At 37.5% G+C, this 22425-nt stretch overlaps 1 protein-coding gene across 9 annotated transcripts in view; it reads right to left on the reverse strand.

Annotated features, from left to right (window-relative positions):
- The window catches only part of lrba (LPS-responsive vesicle trafficking, beach and anchor containing), a 300517-nt gene that overhangs the window by 129078 nt on the left and 149014 nt on the right, over nucleotides 1-22425 (reverse strand). For all 9 annotated transcript variants that reach the window (XM_030140902.1, XM_030140903.1, XM_030140920.1 and 6 more), the window contains exon 36: nucleotides 16164-16330. In XM_030140902.1, the coding sequence (XP_029996762.1) occupies nucleotides 16164-16330 (167 nt within the window). The remainder of the gene's footprint in view (nucleotides 1-16163; nucleotides 16331-22425) is intronic.

The following is a 22425-nucleotide window of genomic DNA, read 5'->3' on the forward strand; positions in this document are numbered from 1 at the left end:
ATTTAAATCTGTGCAATAAGTGATAAGTAATACCGTAGAGGATCTATAGTGACAAATCGTTGAAACCTGTTTAATGTAAAGGAATTGAAAGATCATAAACTTGAATGAGAACTAAGAAATCCTCTGTTTTTTTTTCTTCCACTTCAGCCGCTGCCTACACACAGAAGCGCACACACTCTTTTAACAAGACAACATAAACACCTACCACTCCTCCCAATTAACTCCAATTTATCCAAGAGCTTTCAGAAAGCCATGGGAGAAAAGAGGGAGTAATATTGCATCTCTCTAACATCAACGGCTTGTGGGGATCAAAGTAGTCCCATGGGCGGGAGGCGAAAAGGCTTCAGACTCCCCACAATGCAGCGCAAGCCAAATGAAATAATGCAAATCGAGCCCTAATTACCATCGGCTTAGTGAGCAGCTTCCAATTAGCGGCAATTACACTCACGGTGTAAATTCACCATCAAAAAGCCAGACAATTGCAAACTAATTACATCAGATTTCAGAGGAGGTAAAAGGAAAATTGCTGGGTTTAATATGGTTGTAAATATTGACTGTGCTATTATTTCAGAAACAGTGACAAAAGAACAATCACCACTCAATAAAAAATATTCTTCCAGTTTTATGGTTTGTTCACTTGGCGATCCGCCTTTTAAACATTATTAAAGCAGCAGCCACATAATAAATAGTACACACAGACTTCGCAGCAGATCTGAAGTGGTACCATCTGTATTTTTGATGAAGAGTCACATTTTTCCTGTGATTTTGACAACATGCATTTAAGGCCATTTATCACCACGGCTGCTTGGTAATGAGGGCATCCACTGGACCGGAGTTGCATAATTTGACCATTACGGGCCCATTGTAATAATCTTCTGACCTCTAGCTTTCAGAGCTGATCTTGAATGGTATGACAAATCTCAACACATAGCCACGGTTTCAGCACAGCCCGAAAGAAAAACATAGCGGAGGAGCTCAAGGTCAGCTGAGATTGGGAGTCAAGAGAAGGTTTTTTTTTCTCTCTCTTCCCCTCTTGTCATAAAGTTTACATTTTTTACATGGAGTTATGTCTAACCTTGCTTGCTAAAATGACATATTGACTCCTAATCCTAATAAAAGAAAAGCGATTGTGGCTTTTATTTATTTTTTGTTTTGGTTTTTCCCCTTTACAAAGCAATACCACGTAATTTGAAGCTATTTTAGCGACACTAACCTGCAGTTCTTTGGCTAAAGGGTTTGTTTTTATATATATAAGTTGATCGTGTGCCCTGTTTCAGTGTCGTGCAGGACTACAAGGCTCGGCAAATCTCATCTAGCCACGCTGTCTGGTATTCATGAGCACCTCCTCCTCTCTCTCCATCATACGACTGTGCCATTTTACAGCACTTATAGCAGTGTGTGTGTGTGTGTGTGTGTGTGTGTGTGCGTCCCATAACAAGTGCAGTAAATCCAGGGGAAGCTGATGAAGACAAACATAAGTCTGAGTAATTATAATGGCTTTGTAGTTATGTCTTCATTTGATACAATAACAAAAGATAACCTGCTTGTACTGTATATTATAGTTGTTTGATCACGTATATAGTTTTACTACTACTACTATTTTATATGGCATTGACTTATGTTTTTAATTTTAAGCATTATTGTAAAATATTTTAAGTGTCAAATAAATAAAATAAATAAATACATAAATAAAACTGTGTTGTGTTTACTTCCTGTTGTGTATGATGTACAACCGTACCTGTACTAACACAGCTAATTAAACTACATTTCCCAGCAATATTGCAGTTTGTAAATGCTAAGTTTTCATTAGTAAAGCTCTTTTATTCATTATGTGTCTTATATAAGATATCCGGATTCAATCATGTATATATTTGGCCTTTTTTTTGGTCTTAATTTTATTATTCATTTTATATGTTAATCTTATATACTGATTTTTTTAATGCTGTCAAAATGAACATATTTTGCAGCTCATCTGAAATATTTACAGTGATTTTCACTTTACTTCCGGTAGCAGCCACCCTATGTCACTCAGGTAGTGACAACAATAACATTAATAGTAATTGCTGTACTGTACATTTCTCAGAAGCTCAGTTAGTACTAGCTGTTTTCTTGATCAAGCAGTTTTTTGATAGGAAAGCTCTTGTGTTGATTTCTTACACAGATGCTCTTTATTTGCATTTAAATATAGTTCATGTGTTGATTCGACACCAAGTCTGTGATTTTATATTTAAATATTTATTATTACAAGTGTCACTTTTAAGAAAATGTGATTAATCAGTGAAAAAAAGAAAAAAAAAAATAAGGCACTGACATCCTTATACTTCTATATTTATTTATTCCACATTTTTCCTTAGCTTTGTTCCTGCTGGTTGTTAGTATAAAAGCTTCTGCACTGGAGTTTCCCTGTTTTCTCCTCTGATGGGTTGTGCTGAACTTGAACCCAGTCAAGGATGGGGTTATAAAGTAAATCTATAGCACGAATACAACCTGAAGATGTATGAGTAGGGATGATCCTTATTCTTCTGCTCTCTATAGCGGCGACGTCTGTATTTTATGTACCACTTTCCTGCTTTAGTTGCACCAGAAAGTGCTGGATTCTAAAGATAAAGGCGGTTTTTTGGCAAATGGTGAAAGTAGCAAAATAAATGACCTGCTGGTCCTATGGTGTAATTACAGCGGCTGGAAGCATACCAATCTATCAAGAGAAAGAAGGGGGGCTGACACGCTGCAAAGGGGTTAGTCAAAGGAGATAGCCTTTGACTAACTACCGGCCCCTGACAATCGATACTCGGCAGATATTGCATCCACGGAGAAAGGAGGGAAAAAAAGCCCTAAAAACTTCCCAAATGGCTTTTCATTCAGATATTGATCAGCACCCTTTTATCATGACCTTGTTCCACAAGGCCATATACTTTCTTAAGGGTATATGAAACTCATAAATCTGAGAGTTGCTACAGAGTCTCACAGAGCTCGGGCTGTGAGCAGTGAGGCAGGATGGTGTAATTGGTCTTTCTGAGGATGGTGGCCCTCTTTCATACTTTACAACAGGGATTCCATTACGTTCTTGAGCGGCTGGAAAAAGGACCTATGATGCAAATAACTAAAAACGAAGAAGACGATTTAGTATGATGAAATGGTCAAAGGAATTGTATTCTACTGAAAACCTTCATATTCTCTCAGTTTATGTGACATATTATGGAAACTATCACTGCATCTACACTCACGGAAAAAAAGACCATCAAAAGTCATCAAAAACAATGGTTATGCAATCAAGTACTAACTTCTGTGTGTATCATGTGACTAAAACAGACAGAAAAGAAAACATGGAATGCCTGAAAGCACTGTTTTTGTCAGAACAATGCCATAGATATTGATGTAAGAACTGAAGTGATTTTGGTTATTATCACGAAAACATGGAAAATGTCTAGATATCAACTCTGAAATTAAACTACTATGAGCTATTTTTGTTGTTATCATTATATTTGTCCAAACAAATATACCTTTAGTTGTACCAGGCATTAAAATGAACAAGAAATTAAAGGAAACAAGACTGGTCTCATAATTTTTTCCATGACTGTACATGTAGTCAGTACTGGTAGCTGTCACTGGATGCATGGAGGGTTTGTGGGAAAATTCTAATAAATAGTACAAATGAAAATTGAGAGACACACACTAATGAGGGATCATGGGAGATGTTATTTTCATCACTGTCTATGAAGTCCATCTGATGTGATCAGGTACTGGTTTTGCTTTATTTTATTCTAATGGAACAGCCACAGGTGACATAAGGTAACATAAGGTTAAATGCCTACTTAAAGGGGTCATATTTTAGTCTTTGGTACATTTATTTGTGTATCTGGGGATCCTAACAGTTCAAAAAGTTTGAATTTGAACCCTCCAGGTGCTGCAAAGCTATCTTGAAATAAATTTTGGCAAAAATAAGGTCAGGACTTCCGACAAACACTTCTCCGAGTTCGCCATAATTGTTTGTCAGCAGCAGCAGTTGTAGTCCATACTGAAAATATGTCCAAACTTAGAGCAATTACCAAAAATGTTCAGTTGTTGACTCAACGAGACAGAGCAGCACAGCCAACAACCTGGAGGGGGTGGGGCATGAAGTGGCTAATGTGCATTTAAAGGGCCAGCGCTCAAAACCACCTTTCTGGTGTCATTACTCAAAAATAGGGTTGAAGATGGACCTGTGGAGTTGAATGAATGAAGAATTCAGACCCAAGCAGAGCATTTACAGTTTATGTAGACCACAGGGAAATGTTTTAAAATGCATAACCCCATTTAAAAGAGAGCAAAGATAGATAAGTTGACTCATCTAATGATAAATTAGCCACTGACCGTATGTTACTGTACACAATAGCTAGTAAGGTAGGTCAATATCGAACTAAATCCATAAATTTGCACTGTTGGATTACTTACACAACTACAAAGATATCTCAGCTATACTTCCCAGAACATACCATTCACACTTATTATATTAACTTTACATTCCATTATTGTTTGCGCAAACAACAAAACTTACAAGTAACTGAAATACCAGTTTGCAAAACTAACCCTGATTCTGACCACTTCTACTTGGTGATCCTAATTTTACAAATGCATACAGATTTTCTCAAGATAACAGTCCACGAATCATTTAAAAAGGAAATGAGATCTGTGTACAGAGCCTTGAAATACAGGGATTTTAAGAAAAGCAGCTACTGTGATACTGACATTGATGCCTTTTGAAGCACTGGATCCTAATACTTCAGATGTATATGGTAAATTAGAGACGAATCAGGTTAACTTTGTTGGAACTGTTTAGGCATATTTATAATAATAAAGGGTACGTTTTGGATATTTGTGACCATAGTTGCTGTCGGTTACTCCAAAAATCTCAATGGTTTGCCCAAAATTATGGGGGACTCAAAGAGACAGGAAAATATGCAAAACAAAACAAAAGAAAACAAAAGAATAAAATAAAATAAAATAAAATAAAATAAAGGCCTTGGTGGGTGTAATGACATGGAAATAAAATAAATAAAATTGCAAACAGCTGTAGCTTTATGCTGCCTGGACTTGAAAACCTCAGTAATCTGAGTGAAGCCCCATCATGCACCTCAGTACTTGTTTGTCAAGACTGAAATCCACAGTTTGGAATAGATGGTTTTCTGTTGCTGCCACCATCCGGAAACAATCTAAGACTGGTCATTGGATGGAGTTAAATGAACACGGCCTACATCAACAGATGCTGCTCACACAAGGAAAGCATGATTATAAAATGTGTTGAACATGTTTATTGGGTTTCCGTGTGAGGAGGCTGTGACATCACTGGCAGGTGACCAAATGAAACGGACCATTACACTGAATAAACCTGGACATAGTTAAAACATTCAATACAATTTCAGCAGGCTTTGTTATTTTGGATATTTTTCATGTAGAAAATGTTACATACACCTTTTAGCTACTTTGTGAGCACTATTTAACTTTAATAATAAACCAATAAATGGCCAGTGATAGGTATCACTTAATTTTTTTCTTGTCATTTTATGAGTAATTCAGTTTTCGGTGTTTTTTGAGGCCTTGTCTACGGTGCAGTGCTTAACTATGCTAACATATGGACATGATCAGCTGTTAATATGTTCCACCATGACACTTTGTTACTATTCCCTACAGCCCCAGCCACTGTACTGTATATACAGTGGACGTAAATGTTATCATTAAGGCTATATTCTAATTCATATCCGTGGACCAGACTGCACGGTAGGCCCTCGTGGCACGTTATTTTATATAACTGATGGAAAGCACGTCTGTCAAACTTGAACATTCTCCCCAGAGATTTAAGGAACATCCTTTTTGTCCCCGTCACAACTTTTCTGTCCCAGACACATGTCACTGTGTGTGATTAATGAGGTGGAAGGTTTCACGTTAAACCCGTTTAAGGACTTCAGCGCTGGAGATCCCTGCGTGATACCGAGAGTCTAGTTTACAAAGATGAACATAACTAAAGGCAGGCTCACATTTCTTGGTGCAGTGTGTTTATGCTATATGTTTATGACAGTATCAAGGCAGATGGATGACCAGAACCCGAGTCCCAGCTAATTGGTTTTGAAGTAGTCAGGACCTGGACTAAAGGAAACAACTGTCTCTGGATGGGCTGTGATGGGAGCAGTGGCTGCTACAGCTGTCACTGCTCAGCACAGCAGGTCATGTTTGTGTTTAGACTGCAAGTATTTATAAGCAAACCAAAAGCCATTACCAGTAAGAAATGGCCAGTTCAGTACTGTACAGGGAAACTACAGGCTTTGTTTTTTTTTTTCCAATGAAACCGAGCTGATTTTACAGTTCATCTACAGCAAATTATAAACACAATCAAACTTTATCTAATTGTAATAATATTTATTTTCAATTTGCCATTAGTAGCATTTGCACTGAACATAATGTTACACAAAAAAATCAGAATAATAGTTGAATCAGATGATTAAATGCCTCATGGAACTACCTCAGCCACAAAAGATTGATTCCATCTAAAGGTGTTGCAATCAATTGTATAGAAAAAAATATTAGAGCCCAATAATGTAAATACTTATTCTGGCTGTTTCTTTCTGGTTGGAATAAATGCACCTTTACACCTTTTTTGTTCAGGTCTAAAACTATTTCAAGATTGTTTATCACAGCGTTTTTCACCTGGAATTTCTAGTAATTGATAAAAATAAAAATAAATACTATTAATAATAAAAAAAATATATATATGTATATGGTAAGTTGAGAGAGAAAATCACAATCCATAAAGAGACATGACAAACTGTGAAGCTGAAACTGAAGCACTGTGGTACTGTTTATCTTTCAAATGCTCATTGTGGTCGGTTTCAGATGCTGCAGCTCTTTCATAATTCAAAGTTTGAGTTATTGTTTGTTCAGTATTAACTGTCAGCCTTGCAAATCAAAGCTGAACTGACTGTACATATCCTGACCAAGGAAAATAAAATTCTCACTTTGTGCAGTAATCTACACCTGACTTTTCTGTCTCTGTCCATAATAAAATACATTATATAAACCAAATGTCATCTAAAATTGATGTTTATTTGCAACATAGTATAACAAACTATTACATGATCAAAAACAAATTAATTTTAGCAAAAAAAAAAAAGTCTGTTTTGAATGTCTGGGGTCGGCAGAAATTTGTGACGTTAAAATGGGGTCATGAGCCAAAAAAGGTTACTACCTCGATCGCCAAAAGGTGCAAAACAAGTTGTTCCAACAAATGTTTACAAAAATGAACAATTACTCTTTAAAAATCCTGTCTGTTCTATTTCTGTCAGCTTCAGCAACACATTTCTTTTGTGACTAAATTCTGCACATACACATTCTCAGTTGCTTCATTTAGCTTCCATGTAAACAGTTCTATCGGAACCTCCGATCAGAATGATTTCATGCAAACACAATACTAAAACTTTTAGAAAAGATAGTAGGGTCTGTAAAAAAAAAATATGTTTCTCTGCACGACGACATAAAAGATTGTGAAAACCAGAGAAAACATCAGAACTCAGTGTGGATTACAATTAAAGAGTCTGGATCCGACCCCTGTGTTTACTTTAGGCGAACATGCAACAAGGTCAAGCTGATGGTCAGATAAGTCAGCAGCTGTAGAGTTTTCCATCCAGCACACAACACACACACTCATCCTTTTACATACACATCGTTCTTCAGTATGGAATAGTGTATACTGTGGCTGAAAACGAGGATATGGGGGGAAAAATGTCCCTGTCTTGTCTTTGTCTCCATCTCCGCTTTTGATGTTCCTGTAACAAATATTTCTCTCTCCTCCTCTGCTCTATACATCTCCCTCGGCCGGTCTTTCTCTGTCTTCCTGCCCCTCTTGTGTCATGCATTTCCGAGAGGCAGTATACTCTAAACAGTTATGTTCTTGTTTCCTATGGTTATAATCTTCATTGACATGCTGGAGTCCCATTTCCTTTTTCAGCTCTGCGTGCACAGTACCAGCGCAGCCGTAATGTACAGTGTGTCATTTAAACATACACTCGAGGCAGCGCAGACATTGTGCAGACCTCGGCTTTAACACATGCATTACATTCAGTATTATGTATCATAATTGTGATTTAAGTCTGGAACCAAGGCATACAAGTCAAGATTAATCTAGCTGCTGCGCCTTCTCATGCAATCATTTATTTAACGGAATACTGTGTGAACGTGGACGTCCTGACTGTAGTTAGCACCGCAGTTACTACGGAGGGTGTGCTCCACAAGAGGAGGCTCAAAGAATGGTCGGTGGACCTGATACAGGCACAAACAAGGTCCAGAAGAGCTCAACTAAAAGTCCAAGACAATATTTGGAATATTAGAGGCGTTGAAGACATAGTTACTCAAACCGTTTCTAGGAGGAGTGCTTAATAAACACTCAAAGCAGAAATTATCTGCACTGGGAGAGCCCTATAATTGAATTGTTATCTTTGAATCAACAGATTATCATCATCATCTTTATTACCAGACTCAGGAGTCCATTTAAAAACAAACAAGCAAAAAAAAAAAAAAAATATAAACACAGAGTAAAAACAATCAGACAGACAAAACTAGGGATGTCCTGATCAGATCTAAAGATCAGTATCAGCTGGCATTTTTTAGAAGATCGGACTGGATTTTGTCGCGGGATCAGGCCGGTTTAAACAAACATCCTGCCCCCTCAAATGAAAGTTTCCAAAGGTAAGGAAAAGGAAAATGAGCTGCACAACAGCGGGAGACTTAGCGGAATTAGTAAAATGTCTTAAGTGTCACTTTCAGTTTGTATGGTCTGCATGTACTCATTGTGAGGTACGTACAACACAGAACGCACCCTCTGTATGATCCCTGGATGGACCTGTCCTTAGACGCACTATAGCAGGGGTGGAAAACATACAGCCTGTGGGCCAAAACCAGCCCGCCTAAGGTTCTAATTTGTCCCACAGTATGAATTTTGAAAGTGCAAAAATTATACTAAAGTTATTAAGAGTCAAAGGTGTCATATTTGTTTTAGTTCAGGTTCCACATTCAGCAAACTCGGATCAGAAGCAAAAAAAAAAAAAATATCGGGACATCACTAAACAAAACATCACCAATATTATAAAAGACAACTGTACCAGTGTCGCCACAAGGATGACCGGTATCGCACCAAACTGTGACTGGGATTTGTCAACTGCATAATGATGGAATTCTGAGAGTCCTCAATCGGCAGATACATTTGTACATTAAGTTTTTCCTAAGAGCCTGAAAAGTGTTAACTCCTGCATTACAAAATAACTCCCTTGAATTAGTCCATCGAGGTTTTTTAAACAGTATTCTCATGGAGTCATTTTATGCAACTCATTATCATTATTTAATTTGTTTTAGAGCCATATTTTGGAGTCTATGTATTAATATATTTCCTGCCTCTGCCTCTCTTATTGAGATAATTTCTACTTCAATTTTGACTAATAATCTTCTTATTATTTATTGAGTAGTAAGGGTTAAATGGAAGGAATGGTCATTACCAGTGTAATGAAGGGAAGGGTGTAAACTAACCAACCACTTCCTTTATGTTAGCTGTCAAACACTTATCTTTTCACAGAGTTTCTCTTATTTTTACCCTTTGCGAAATACAAAAGCAAAAATAAAAACTTGGACTATAGCGAGCAATGGAAGCAGTGTTTGGATTTTGTGAGTCACAGAGCAGAGTCCTATAAAAATGACCAAATTAAAAGATCAAACCTAGAACCATAACTATGGCCAAGACAATCTGATATTAGGTAATAGAAAATATACTAATAAAAATACACCCAACACTCACGTAACCAGTAACAGCCTGAAATGAGAAATTAACATGTACTTCTCTACTAGTACCTGCTATATTGTAAAATGCAGGTAATGCATCACATACAATGCTGCAGAAAATATTTAAGAAAAATATTTCATCACTTTGCATTTATTTATTATGATTTTAATTGGAGCATATCTATTTTGCCATAGTAGGGTTTAAGAGATTAGTTATTTGGAATATTTATTTTCTGTATAGTGGTTCAGATGCAGCCTCCTCTTTGTCATTACTCTGATATCTGGTAATTCACTGTGAATATTATCTCAACACTAAACTGAGTCGTCTTTGCACTTGTTTTGTTTTTTTTATCCCTCCAGTTGAACTAGAGACGTCGTTGGTATATATTACCTTATACTACTGACAGTAATTTTTGTGTTGGAGTTGCATGGGAATTTCACACCAAGACTTTTCTCTTTTAATGCAAATGTACAGTCGCAGAAAAAATTATTAGACCATCAAAAGTCATCAAAAACAATGGTTATGCATTCAAGTACTAACTCCTGTGTGTATCATGTGACTAAAACAGACAGAAAACAGGGAATGCCTAAAAGCACTGTTTTTGGCTGTATAATGACATAGATATTGATGTAAGAACTGAAGTGATTTTGGTTATTATTAAGAATACATGGAAAATGGATAGATATCAGCTCTGAAATTAAACTCTTATGAGCTATTTTTGTTGTTATCATTATATTTGTCCACATAAATGTACCGTTAGTTGTACCAGGCATTAAAACGAACAAGAAATTGAAGAAAACAAGGGGTGGTCTAATCATTTTTTCCCCGACTGTATATGTGTGTGTTTTAAACTATCAGTTATCTGATGTCATCCAAACTAAAAACTGATCTTGTCCATCACTGGAAACATGTGGAAGGAAAACCTGACCTCACATGTATATGCAGTTGCCAGTTTCAAATATTGCATTGGAAAATTGTAAGAAAATATTTATATTTTTTAAAGAAAACTTACCCACTTGCTTTCTTAGCTGAACTAAACTTAATAAATAAAGGAAACAATGCCACAGTACATGCTCTTTTGCTTAATAATGCAGATTATGTTTGATATACAATGTTAGAGAAAACATGTTTTAAAATAAATATTCCTCATTAAAAAAGAAATCTAAATAAACTTAAAATTGCTTTTGTATGACTCAAATCTCAGTTAATACTTTACAGAGAATTTATAGAATCTTCTGTATCTTTTTTTTTTTTTGCTGTTTTTCCTTGTTTGTTTTTTTTTGCATTTGATTTCTATATTTTAATTGATATATTTTCTTGTAAACTTATCCTGTTGTATCACTGTGGGATGTTTGATGGGTGAAGGGAAAGAAAAAACAATAAAAAGTGAATTACAAAAAAGAATCTTCTGTATCATAAAAAAAAAGAAAGAAAGAAAGAAAGAAAGAAAGAAAGAAAGAAAGCATTCCTCGCTGAGTCTGACTGAATGTTCTGCTCTGGCTTCTTTCCTTCAAAAGTGCACTGGCAAAATGACATAGCACAAGATAAAATAGTAATGCTAATATCAATAGTTTGTCCATTACAGGTCAGCTAACTGTCCAGCAGAACAGTTACAAAGCTGTTCGTTTTCGATCTCACAAGCCCGATCAATACAGGGGCATACTGTTTCAATTTTGCCCGCATTGATTTTCTCTATAACACTCCAACCCTAAAGCATTCGTCTTTCTGAAGGAAGGAAGATTTGATTTACTGAAGAAAAATTGGAGTGCACATCACAAAGATTTTTTGCCGGGCGGGAGTGTGACATGCCAAAAGATGGATGTCCCTTGGCTGGGAAGCCTCTAGCCTAAGGGCGTCCATTAGAGCAGTGGTGCTGCAGAAAATGAGCTGCTTATATGAGGGAGGAGGAGCAGAAGGAAGAGGAGCGGGTGCACTAGATATGTGTGGGTTTTTTTTTTTTTTTTTGGGTGAAAGCTGTAAGGTGAGGACTGTTGGAACAAACTGGGAATAAAAAGGATGCTGATGCAGCCTTAAAAGAAAAGAGTAAGACAAAGTAGGAGAGCAGGCGGTCCACCTAAACCTCCTGAATAATACTTCCATTTGCCTCTAACAGACTGGCTACATCAGGAGATTTTGAACAGCAGCTCAAAACTGTGCACACTCAAACCTTTTTTTTTCTGCTATAGCCACCTTTCTTTTACTTGCCCCTGCTTCCTGCAACCAGAGTGAATTTCCATGGTACATTAGTCAGCCTATTAGAATGCAATAAAGAGAAGGTATGAGAGGGGAAAAAGATGAGAGCAGGGTGTGTCCCCGGAGACGGTGAGTTGGCGTTCTCCATCATCTGCCCTCATCTCCCCTCTCTGCCCGCCGACTTTGTCTAGGTGTCATATACATGAAAGATGATTCCTGACCCAAATAAACACCGTAGCAGCCTGGATGCTCGGTGGACCCTGGCTCAAAAAAAAAAAAAAAAAAAAAAAAGCGATGGTGAGAGAAAAAAAATGACATCTGCCAGTTGTTTCATTTGTGGCCATCTTGGTCGCTGTTCATTTACTTTTTCCCCCCTTCTTAAAAAGACAGCAGGCTGGCACGTTGTACACCTGAGTCTCAAGGCGTTGGGACAGAAATGTATGGATGAACAGGTAGTCTGGCTGTACATCTGTCTCCATCTTGACACTAGATGACAGACAAGGGCACAAAAAAAAAAAACATACATGCCGTCTTTGTCTGGTGGGTGGAATCCTCCCTGGACGCTCTGTGATACAACTGAAGTAGATAGTGAAATGTGGAAGAGCAGAGGACAAGGCGACGGAGGAAAAAAAAAAAAAAACGAGAAATTGTATGTTGTGACAGAGAGAGAGAGAGAGAGAGAGAGAGAGAAAAAGGAGAGAACGTAGCAGGGGAACGGGGAGAGGGAAAATCACCTAACACCTCTTTTCTCCAGAGGCCAGGGCCGCTGTAAGCTGGATATTAAGACACAAATTGCATTCAGGCAGGTCACACTATGTCAGAAGATATTAGATGCCTGCCGTGAGGAAACAACAATTCCCATCAGCTTGTGAGAAAATAATATTTTCATTTTCAGACTCTTTATTGAATGGAAACTTGTGGGAATACGTTTTTATGGCGTGTGAGCAGCCAGGCTGGGATTTTACACCCAAGCAACAAAAGGTCGTAATCATGGCTACGTATTGTCTTTGTGTTCCTGCACTGCATTTTCACAGCTGGAAAATGCTTGTGGGTTTCTTTGTGTGTATCCGTTCCTTTGCTCCCTTTCTTACTGATAGGAAAGATTGTTTTTGCACCAAATTATCTATAGTTTTGACGAATTGTGGAAATTAGGGACGGGCATTTTAATGACTTTTAGTTTGATTAGTCGAGACATCATTACTAATACATGCCTCCACCCAAACCAAAAGAATAATGATTAAAAAAAAAAATAATAAAAAATAGAAAAGCTCTTGGAGACAACATTTCCTGAAAATTTCATCAAAATCCGTCCATAACTTTTTGAGTTATTTTGCTAACACACAGACAAACAAACAAAAAATCTGTCCCCACCCCCAATCACCACCAAAATTTAATTATTTTTTCCTTGTGCAAGTATCAACATTTCCTGAAAATTTCATCCAAATACAGCCATAACTTTTTGAGTTATCTTGCTAACAGACAGACAAATAGACAAACCCAGATGAAAACATAACATCCACCGTTCCTTGGCAGAGGTAATAAAAAACTGACCAACCAATCAAAGGACTGGATGAAGTAAACAAAGGCAACAGTCGGGCAGAAACATTGCTATATCCTAGTCTTTATGGAGTCTCTTCCCACTGAGAAAAAATTAGTCAACCTTAAAAAAAAACATGTCGACAATGCCTACAGTTCCGACCGATCAACTAAAAATTGCACATCCCTGGTAGAGATTGTGTCATTTACTGAATAAATAACACGACAGTCCAGTAATATTAGATTTGAATCAATCAAGTAAGAGTTAATTTCCACATTTCATAACACCTTTGGCATTATAGATTATTTAGCATTAATGCTGCTATGCTAGCAAAGGAATTTAACTCAATTTCAAGCAATTCATCAGTCATTACTTTAACCAGTAGTAGTTATTTTAACGCTGTAGATGAAATAGTCACGACAGAGTTGAGATTGTTCACAGCTGCCGAACAATTGCTCCAAACCCAATATTAGAGAACTTGAATATTTTTCTGAGTAACAATATTTTCACTTCATTATGAAACTGTGGCAGAAAAATTATGGAATGAGGCAAACCCAGGTATCAGGTATTATTTTAATACAATAACAATGAATCATTGTAGAAATAGTGGTATCTTTAATATGTTTAAATGATGCAAACAGACAAGTCCACTGGCTGTTTCGTGTCTGTCTGAACTCTACAGTACGTTTCGAATTTGAGAAGAAATACATCCATTCATTTCATGGATTCGTGACAGATTAAGAAAGTCATTAAATGATCCTCCGTCTGTATCTTCTAGTATGGCAACTGTGTTTTTGGTGGCCATCTTCTTTTTACTTGTTCTTTTGTAAGATTTTACAGCACCAGATGTTTCCCCTATGCCCACATACCATGGGCTCTGGTGCGAAGCTGCACCACCTGACCTTCACAGTAATTGACCAAAAATATTGATGTAATGGCACAAGACTGATTGTGATTTATTAAAAGAGCGCTGCACTCCAGGGCCCAGTGCCAATGGCTCCCTGCGCCCATCGGCAGCCATTAGGAAAACCATCAATAGTGCAACGGCATAAAGGGCCGGTAATGGGGGACTTTTTTCTGGCCAGAGCCGTAGAACACAATCTCCATAGTAAATAGTAGAACCTTGTGTGTGAGTACACATGGAGACTAATGGAAAAAAAAGAAGAGAGAGAGGAAAGGAAGGAGATGGGATAAAGAAAAGAAAAATATGACAAGTAATACCCCACATCCTGATATAAGAGAAAAAAAGAGAGAGGAAAAACAAAGGCAGACACAGATATACTCCTGATCCAATAGCAAACTAACCCTCGCCAGACGAGTCTCTGGAGAGTTGGTTCAGCCTAACAAGCGTGAGCCAGCGGCCGTCTGTGCAGCTCACCATTACACACTACCTGCACAAACAGCCATCATTAGGGAATAGCTGCATTGGATTCTGCTGCCTATTTGGCGAAACAAACACAGAGGATAAGGTTCCCTCTGTTCTTAATGGGTGCGGAGCTGTTTAAATGGTTTTCATCTCTCTCCCGAGTCGATGCATCATTCAACCCACAGCTGACATTTTCACCTTTGCAAATCTAATTTAATCAAAGTCATGAGTATTGGGGGATGAGAAAGATTATCATGAGATTAAAACCATTACAGGCCTTTGAATAATTTTCAAGACTAGAAAATTAAATGTATATGGTTGATGAAGAACAAAAACAGGTGCATCCTTATGATTAAACCCATTTCTGTAAAATGCTTCTCTTGATTTACACTGCTACTTATTGTTTCTTGTAAATGTCCATTATCTTGTGAAGTTTTACATTTATGAAGATAAAAAAGAAAACGCCGGAAGGAGAAACAGAATTTAAATTACAGTATAGGCCAGTGTTTTTCAACCTTGGGGTCGGGACCCCATGTGGGGTCGCCTGGAATTCAAATGGGATCGCCTGAAATTTCTAGTGATTCATAAAAAATAAAAAAACAACTTACTAACAAAAAAATATATGGTGAGTTGAGAGACAATAACAATACATGAAAGACATAAACTGTGAAGCTGAAACTGAAGCACTGTGGTACTGTTTATCTTTCAAATGTTCATTGTGGTCGGTTTCAGATGCTGCAGCTCTTTCATAATTCATAGTTTGAGTTCTTGTTTGTTCAGTATTAATTGTCAGTCTTGTAAATCCAAGCTGGACTGACTATACATATACTGACCAAGGAAAATAAAATTCTGACTTTGTGCAGTAATCTACACCTGGCTTTTCTGCCTCCGTCCATAATAATATACATTATACAGACTAAATGTCATCTAAAATTAACATTTATTTGCAACATAGTATAACAAACTATTACATGATCAAAAACAAATTAATTTTAGCAAAAAATAAATACATTTTTTGTTTTGAATGTCTGGGGTCGCCAGAAATTTGTGATGTTAAAATAGGGTCACAAGCCAAAAAAGGTTGGGAACCACTGGTATAGACATAGAGAGGTACTGCAGCTGCATATGAGGGGAAAACCACAAAACACCACAGAATTTGATACTTCAACAGAATACGCCAAGTGTTTTTGCAGGTAACCAATAAAAAAAAGGGCCTTGGTTGTCATATAACTACAGCTCAATTCATATTTTGAACAGTTTTCTATATTTACCTTATGGAGGAGTTTCCCCAGGCTCCATGTTTGTCAGTGAGGATGTTGACTATCTTCTGGATCAGCTGTGTGGCGGTCACATGGTCACGATATTTGGCTGCACGGATCAAATGGTCGCACATTTTTTCCTCATCTCGTTTCTCTGCTGCGTACTGAGCGCAGTTCGACTGGGGAAGGAGAAAAAAACCAAAACACCATTATATACTGTGAGATATGAGCGTGCCTACATTGTAAATGCAGGCAAAAATGTGTCCAGACACTGCATTATGTTGGGTATAAATTCTATTCATATATGACCAAGACGAGTATGCAGGATGGAACAGTACTGACACTAGCACAGCGGTGTTTTTAGGCACAGAAACTCTGAGTAGAACAAAATGAAAAGCATAGGGTCATTTCTGTCCTCGTGTCATGTTGATTAATAACAGTGGACACATATTTACTAATGCCCTCCGGCGCACCAAATCACACGATACCCACAATGCACAGGGAGGACATTTTTCTCTGTCTGAATTTGTTATCAGAATGAGCCTTTGAACTCTGGAGAGATGGCAAAAGTAAAACACCTTCTGAAAATAACTGTGATAATTCGAAACAGTGTTTTGATTCCCAATCTTACTTTCAAAACTAATTTCAGCTGCAAAGTCACGTTGCTGACTTATTCTGGGGAAAAATGTACATATATTTCACAGACTTATTGCTCCTGAAGGTGAACAGAAGAAAAGGTTAAAAAAAAAAAAAAAAAAAAAAAAAAGGCTGTGTATGGTGCAGAGCCTTATGTGATTGCATTTTTTTCCGTCTGCATGGTGATCTTTAATGAATGAAAACTCATTGTTGTATCGCTGGTATGTTACTGTTATTATCAAATTAACCTTAAACATACCCATTGTTAGGACAGTCATACAGTAAGTATAAGGACAAACAAATGGGGGAATAAAAGCCTCATGCTCCTCCAAAGTTACCGGTAAAGTGTTTTATAATAGGTCCTCCTCTTCAATTGGAACGACAACATTTCATATCTGACAGAAAATCTATAGGTATAAATCATATTAGAGGGGTTTTTCTGCAGCCTGCAGGGCTTTAATTATCAATCTATGTCTCTTTGTGTGGTATTAAAGTGGGCCTTGACCTTCCAGCATGATGACCCAGGTAACAGTTAAATGACACAAGTTCTGCAGACGAATCTATGGGGAAGCATTCCAAAGTAAAGTCGATTTTGCTTTGTGATTTATTACATTTATCAACCAAAAGGTGACAACAGCTTGAAACTCAAGACTTTGTGGAAACATCTCCTGCCCCTCCTGTTAGATATTACCTCCACAAATCCCACCACCAAGTAACAGCTTTTCAAAAAACTGAAATTATAGTTTCATTTGCTCTATTTGGACCTACTAATAAGTCTATTAGTTTAGATTAGATTACATTAGATTAGATTAGATAAAACTTTACTGGTCCTTAAAGCCCTCAGGAAATTGAGGTTCCAAAAGCAGCATAATGCTGAGCATACACACACGAAACCCCACGAGAGAGAAAAAAAAAAAAGAAAAGAAAAAAACAGCAGTGAAAAAAAAACATACTTGCACATTGGAAAGTACTAGCAGAAACAAGTGGCAAAGTAGTAATAACAATAATAATATTAATAAGTAGCTTATTATGTTATAACATAGTATTACAGTAGGACAGTATATTAAAACTAATTCGTAGATAGAAATAAGGTTGAAGGGTGAACAGAAGACTCTGATGTCTGGCATGTGGGCTTTGACGGAATCCACACTCACCTGCACAGCTTCTGTTTATTGAATAAAACAGTCTTTATTGATCGACACCTCTACTGTCACTGTGTTAAAGTTATACTTACAAGACATTCCATTATGTTTTTTTGGGGTATTTTATCACAGCCTTTTACAATAACTCATATCAGCTAATGTTGACATCAATATTATACTGAATGGTTTGTCAAATTAGCTAGGCTGCTAATTTAGTGTTTGCGAGAAATTGGAATTACTGATATCAGCAACTCTGTGTTAATATTTAACAAGTAGATGAAAATATTAACATTTCCTGGTCAAAAATGTAGAAAATCACAATGATGGTTCAAAACTACTGCTCATAAATGTGTGTCCAGTTGTTTTATGCAGTTGGTGAGAGTAACAGACCAAGGATTCGATAATAAATAGGAAGTTGGTGTCCTGCATTTAATGAAGATGTGACACTACATAAAAATATACATTAAATGGACAAAAATATTAGCACACGTCACACCTACTGCTTGTATGATTGTCTCACTGACTTGAAATATTACAATGATAAAAATGTTTATGTCAGTTGTTGTCATTTATTATCACAAATCAACACGCCCAAAGTTTTGAGTATTGAAGAAACCTGACTGTTATTTGTGGATTAGAATGAAAGAAATCTAGAGATCTAGAGAGCATGTACAGGGTGGGGAAGCAAAATTTACAATATTTAGAGGCAGGGATTGAAAGACAGTGTATGACCAATTAGTTTATTGAAAGTCATGAGAATTTATTTGCCACAAGAAAATGGACATTATAGAAAATGTTTTTATTCTATGTGTCCTCCTTTCTCAATAACTGCCTTCACACGCTTCCTGAAACTTGCGCAAGTGTTCCTCAAATATTGGGGTGACAACTTCTCCCATTCTTCTTTAATAGTATCTTCCAGACTTTCTGGTAATAGTTTTGCTCATAGTCATTCTCTTCTTTCCATTATAAACAGTCTTTATGGACACTCCAACTATTTTTGAAATCTCCTTTGGTGTGACGAGTGCATTCAGCAAATCACACACTCTGACGTTTGCTTTCCTGATTACTCATATGGGCAAATGTTTCTGAAAAGGTATGGATAATAGGGTTAGGTATGATTATGACATCAATATATGTTTGGTTTCAAAACAATTGATGTAGTGCCTGCTGAGAAAAAACAACTAAATGTTCATTGTAAATTTTGCTTCCCCACCCTGTATAACAATTATAATAATATTAAAACAAATCATCACAAAAGCAATCAATATTGTTGTTGAGCAAAATTAAATAGAAACAAACTTTGAAGCATTTTGTACTGACATGATTTTAAAAAGACCCTAAAGATATATATATGTACAGGGTGGGGAAGCAAAATTTACAATATTTTGAGGCAGGGATTGAAAGACAGTGTATGACCAATTAGTTTATTGAAAGTCATGAGAATTTAAATCTTCAAATCATATTTTACTGCATTTCTAACGGTGTTGTTGTCTACCTCAAGTTCAATTGCCATTTTTCTCATGGATTTGGTTGGATCCTTAAGGATTTTGGATTTCAGAGCTTTAATAAAAGCTTTGGTACGTTTTTTTGTTGCTTCCTCCACTTCCAGACTTTCTCGTAATAGTTTTGCTCATAGTCATTCTCTTCTTTCCATTATAAACAGTCTTTATGGACACTCCAACTATTTTTGAAATCTCCTTTGGTGTGACGAGTGCATTCAGCAAATCACACACTCTTCGACGTTTGCTTTCCTGATTACTCATATGGGCAAAAGTTTCTGAAAAGGTATGGATAATAGTGTTAGGTATGATTATGACATCAATATATGTTTGGTTTCAAAACAATTGACGTAGTGCCTGCTGAGAAAAAAAACTAAATGTTCATTGTAAATTTTGCTTCCCCACCCTATCTATCTATCTATCTATCTATCTATCTATCTATCTATCTATCTATCTATCTATCTATCTATCTATCTATCTATCTATCTATCTATCTATCTATCTATCTATCTTTATTTATTTATTTTTTAATTTATTTTTTTTTTTACAAATGTTGCAATGATATTTACAACAATCTAAAATTATAATATAATGAAGGTTAGTCATTATTGTTTTGTAGCCCCTTGTTGGTAATGAAACACCTGAAGTCAATGTGTCCCTTTTATCCATATAGCGCTAAGCTAATCCGGGAAAGCGGAAGAACATTTTTCTAAAACTGACAAATTGAATTAATGATTATAGTAATAGTCTCTAAAGGCCTGGTTAGGTGGATATCCGTCCTTTAACCCCGATAAGTAGCAGGCCTATAAAGGGTCTGTATCCATCGGCCCTGTCTGAAACATGTAAAGTCTGCAGTACTAATCAACAGCGCTGCGCTCAAACTCATAACCATAAACAAACACTTCATCACCTGTGTGTTGAGCCTGCACAAACACCCAAACCCTCCATGCCGTAATGGGCTTTTCTCATATCCAAAGCCAAAGTCGACTGAAATTCACTGAGACTCACCCCTAAAATAACAACCCAAAAAAAAAAAAAAAGCTGAACACATAAGTAGTACCATTAAAACCCAAAGGTGCGTTTGCTAGTAAGTGGAAAAGACAAGTCACCGTTAATTCCCAGTGTCATTCCGCTGATGTGAAGTCAGAGAACATGCCGGGGCATTATGAAGGACTTATTATGCTATGTTATTATGAAGGTTATGGCGAATAACTAAATCTTCCCCTTTGGCACCATCCTGCATTCACTTTCATCCAGGATAAAGGATTGAGAAGAAACTAAAAACTGGCCTTTTCAAACAAACTGTCCTTTCTTTACAGGGAATGTTGAGGAAAGACAAGAGCTAAATTAAAAGTATCTGTCCCTGTTTGCAATTAGAAACATGCCGTTTTTTTGGACCGACTGGAGCAGTACATGTGCACATTTTGACAAGAAAACAAGCATAAAAAGGCGCTCAGAGGCCGACACTTGCATTTACAAAGTTAAAGGAGTCCAGCTGAGGAACAAGGAGACGGCTGACTGTGCTGTTAGCTTCCTATCCAGACAGCCACCAGGACACAACTTGCTGGCAGTGAGACCGTTATGACTTGCGACACTGTAATCATGGGCAGCACCTTCCATTACATGGCCTGGCTGACAGGGTCGGGCCAGCGTGGGTGCTCCGCTCTGCCGGAGGAGACAGCTTGGTGAAGACAAAATGATAATGGCTGGCATTAATCGAGTCAATTACACTGAGTCGTGTCTCCCACAATTCATCCACAGTTCAAATAAATAACCGTGGATGTGTGTTAGAGTTTGGGGAGGAAATGGCTTGGCTGGGGGAAAACCGGAGAGTGGAAAGAACAGTAATCATTTCGAAAATCGCATAATCACAGAAAAGGCAAATGGAGCGCAGGGACAAAGCGCTGAAACGTGCATTTCGGTCACAAATGTCTCCGATGCTAATAATCGTGGCCGTGTTTATCTCTGCTCGTCTTTTTGCCATTCTGATTGCTACAACAATAAACAAAGGGGAGCAAGAAGAGGAGTAGTGGTGTAACAGTGTCAGCCTTATCTAAATGCTGTAGTTGTTGTCAGATGATGCCTCGAATCCCCTCCTCCTCTCCCTCTGAGGGTTGAGAGGGTTAACCAGTATAATAGGCTGCAGAATGGAGGCTCATTACAAGATATCAGCCCTATGTTTATCAATTAGAGTGACAGAGAAAGGTCTAGTGGTGTTGCCATGCCACAGTGAGCCTTCAACACGCCGACTGACAAAACCAGGGTCTTGAGGTTCTGTCGGAGAAACAGGGAGGAAGAAACAAAAACCAGCAGAGATGTTATTAAAGCACTTGATTTGCAATCTCTTGACATTGGTGGCACATCAGGGCTACACGCTCTCCCAAGGCCGGGCTATCGCTCGGAGAGAATCTCCAATTTCTCACATCCGTCGACAAGCACTCCCAGTGGGTTTCATTTACAAACGGGCAAAGAAACTGTCCAGAGGAAGGCGAGACATCAGGCTTGTCCTTGTCTGGTATCAGAGAATGCAAATATTCTACAAATAAATTCCTCCTGGAACACAATGGAGGTCTTGGGAGACAAGAGGATGAAATGAGAAAGGAGAATAGGGGGTCGCTAAACAAAACTAGATGCTGAACCAGTCCACCAATTGGTTTCAAAGAGATTCTCTTGCACTTGATCTCTTGCCCTCGAGTTTTCAAATTGCAACATAAAATGTCACCAGGGGAATTCAGACAATGGGCTCGGGAAGAAACGAGTGAAAGGAAGAGGAGGGGGAGAAAAATGAGGGCTTAAAAGTACAATGGCGAACAAAAGTCACCAAATGACAATGGCTGACAGCGACTTCAATTCTGAAATGATGCCCCTGTCATGCTGGGTTCCCAAGTATTGATTTTTTTCTTCTCTTGGAGCTCAGGAGGGAAAAAAAATAATCTAATCCAGTTGAAACTGATCCCTGCTGCTGGCATCGGCCCAGTGCTAGCAGCCATCAAGGTT

The sequence above is a fragment of the Sphaeramia orbicularis genome, chromosome 1 (genome assembly GCF_902148855.1).
Source record: "Sphaeramia orbicularis chromosome 1, fSphaOr1.1, whole genome shotgun sequence".
Lineage (NCBI taxonomy): Eukaryota > Metazoa > Chordata > Actinopteri > Kurtiformes > Apogonidae > Sphaeramia > Sphaeramia orbicularis.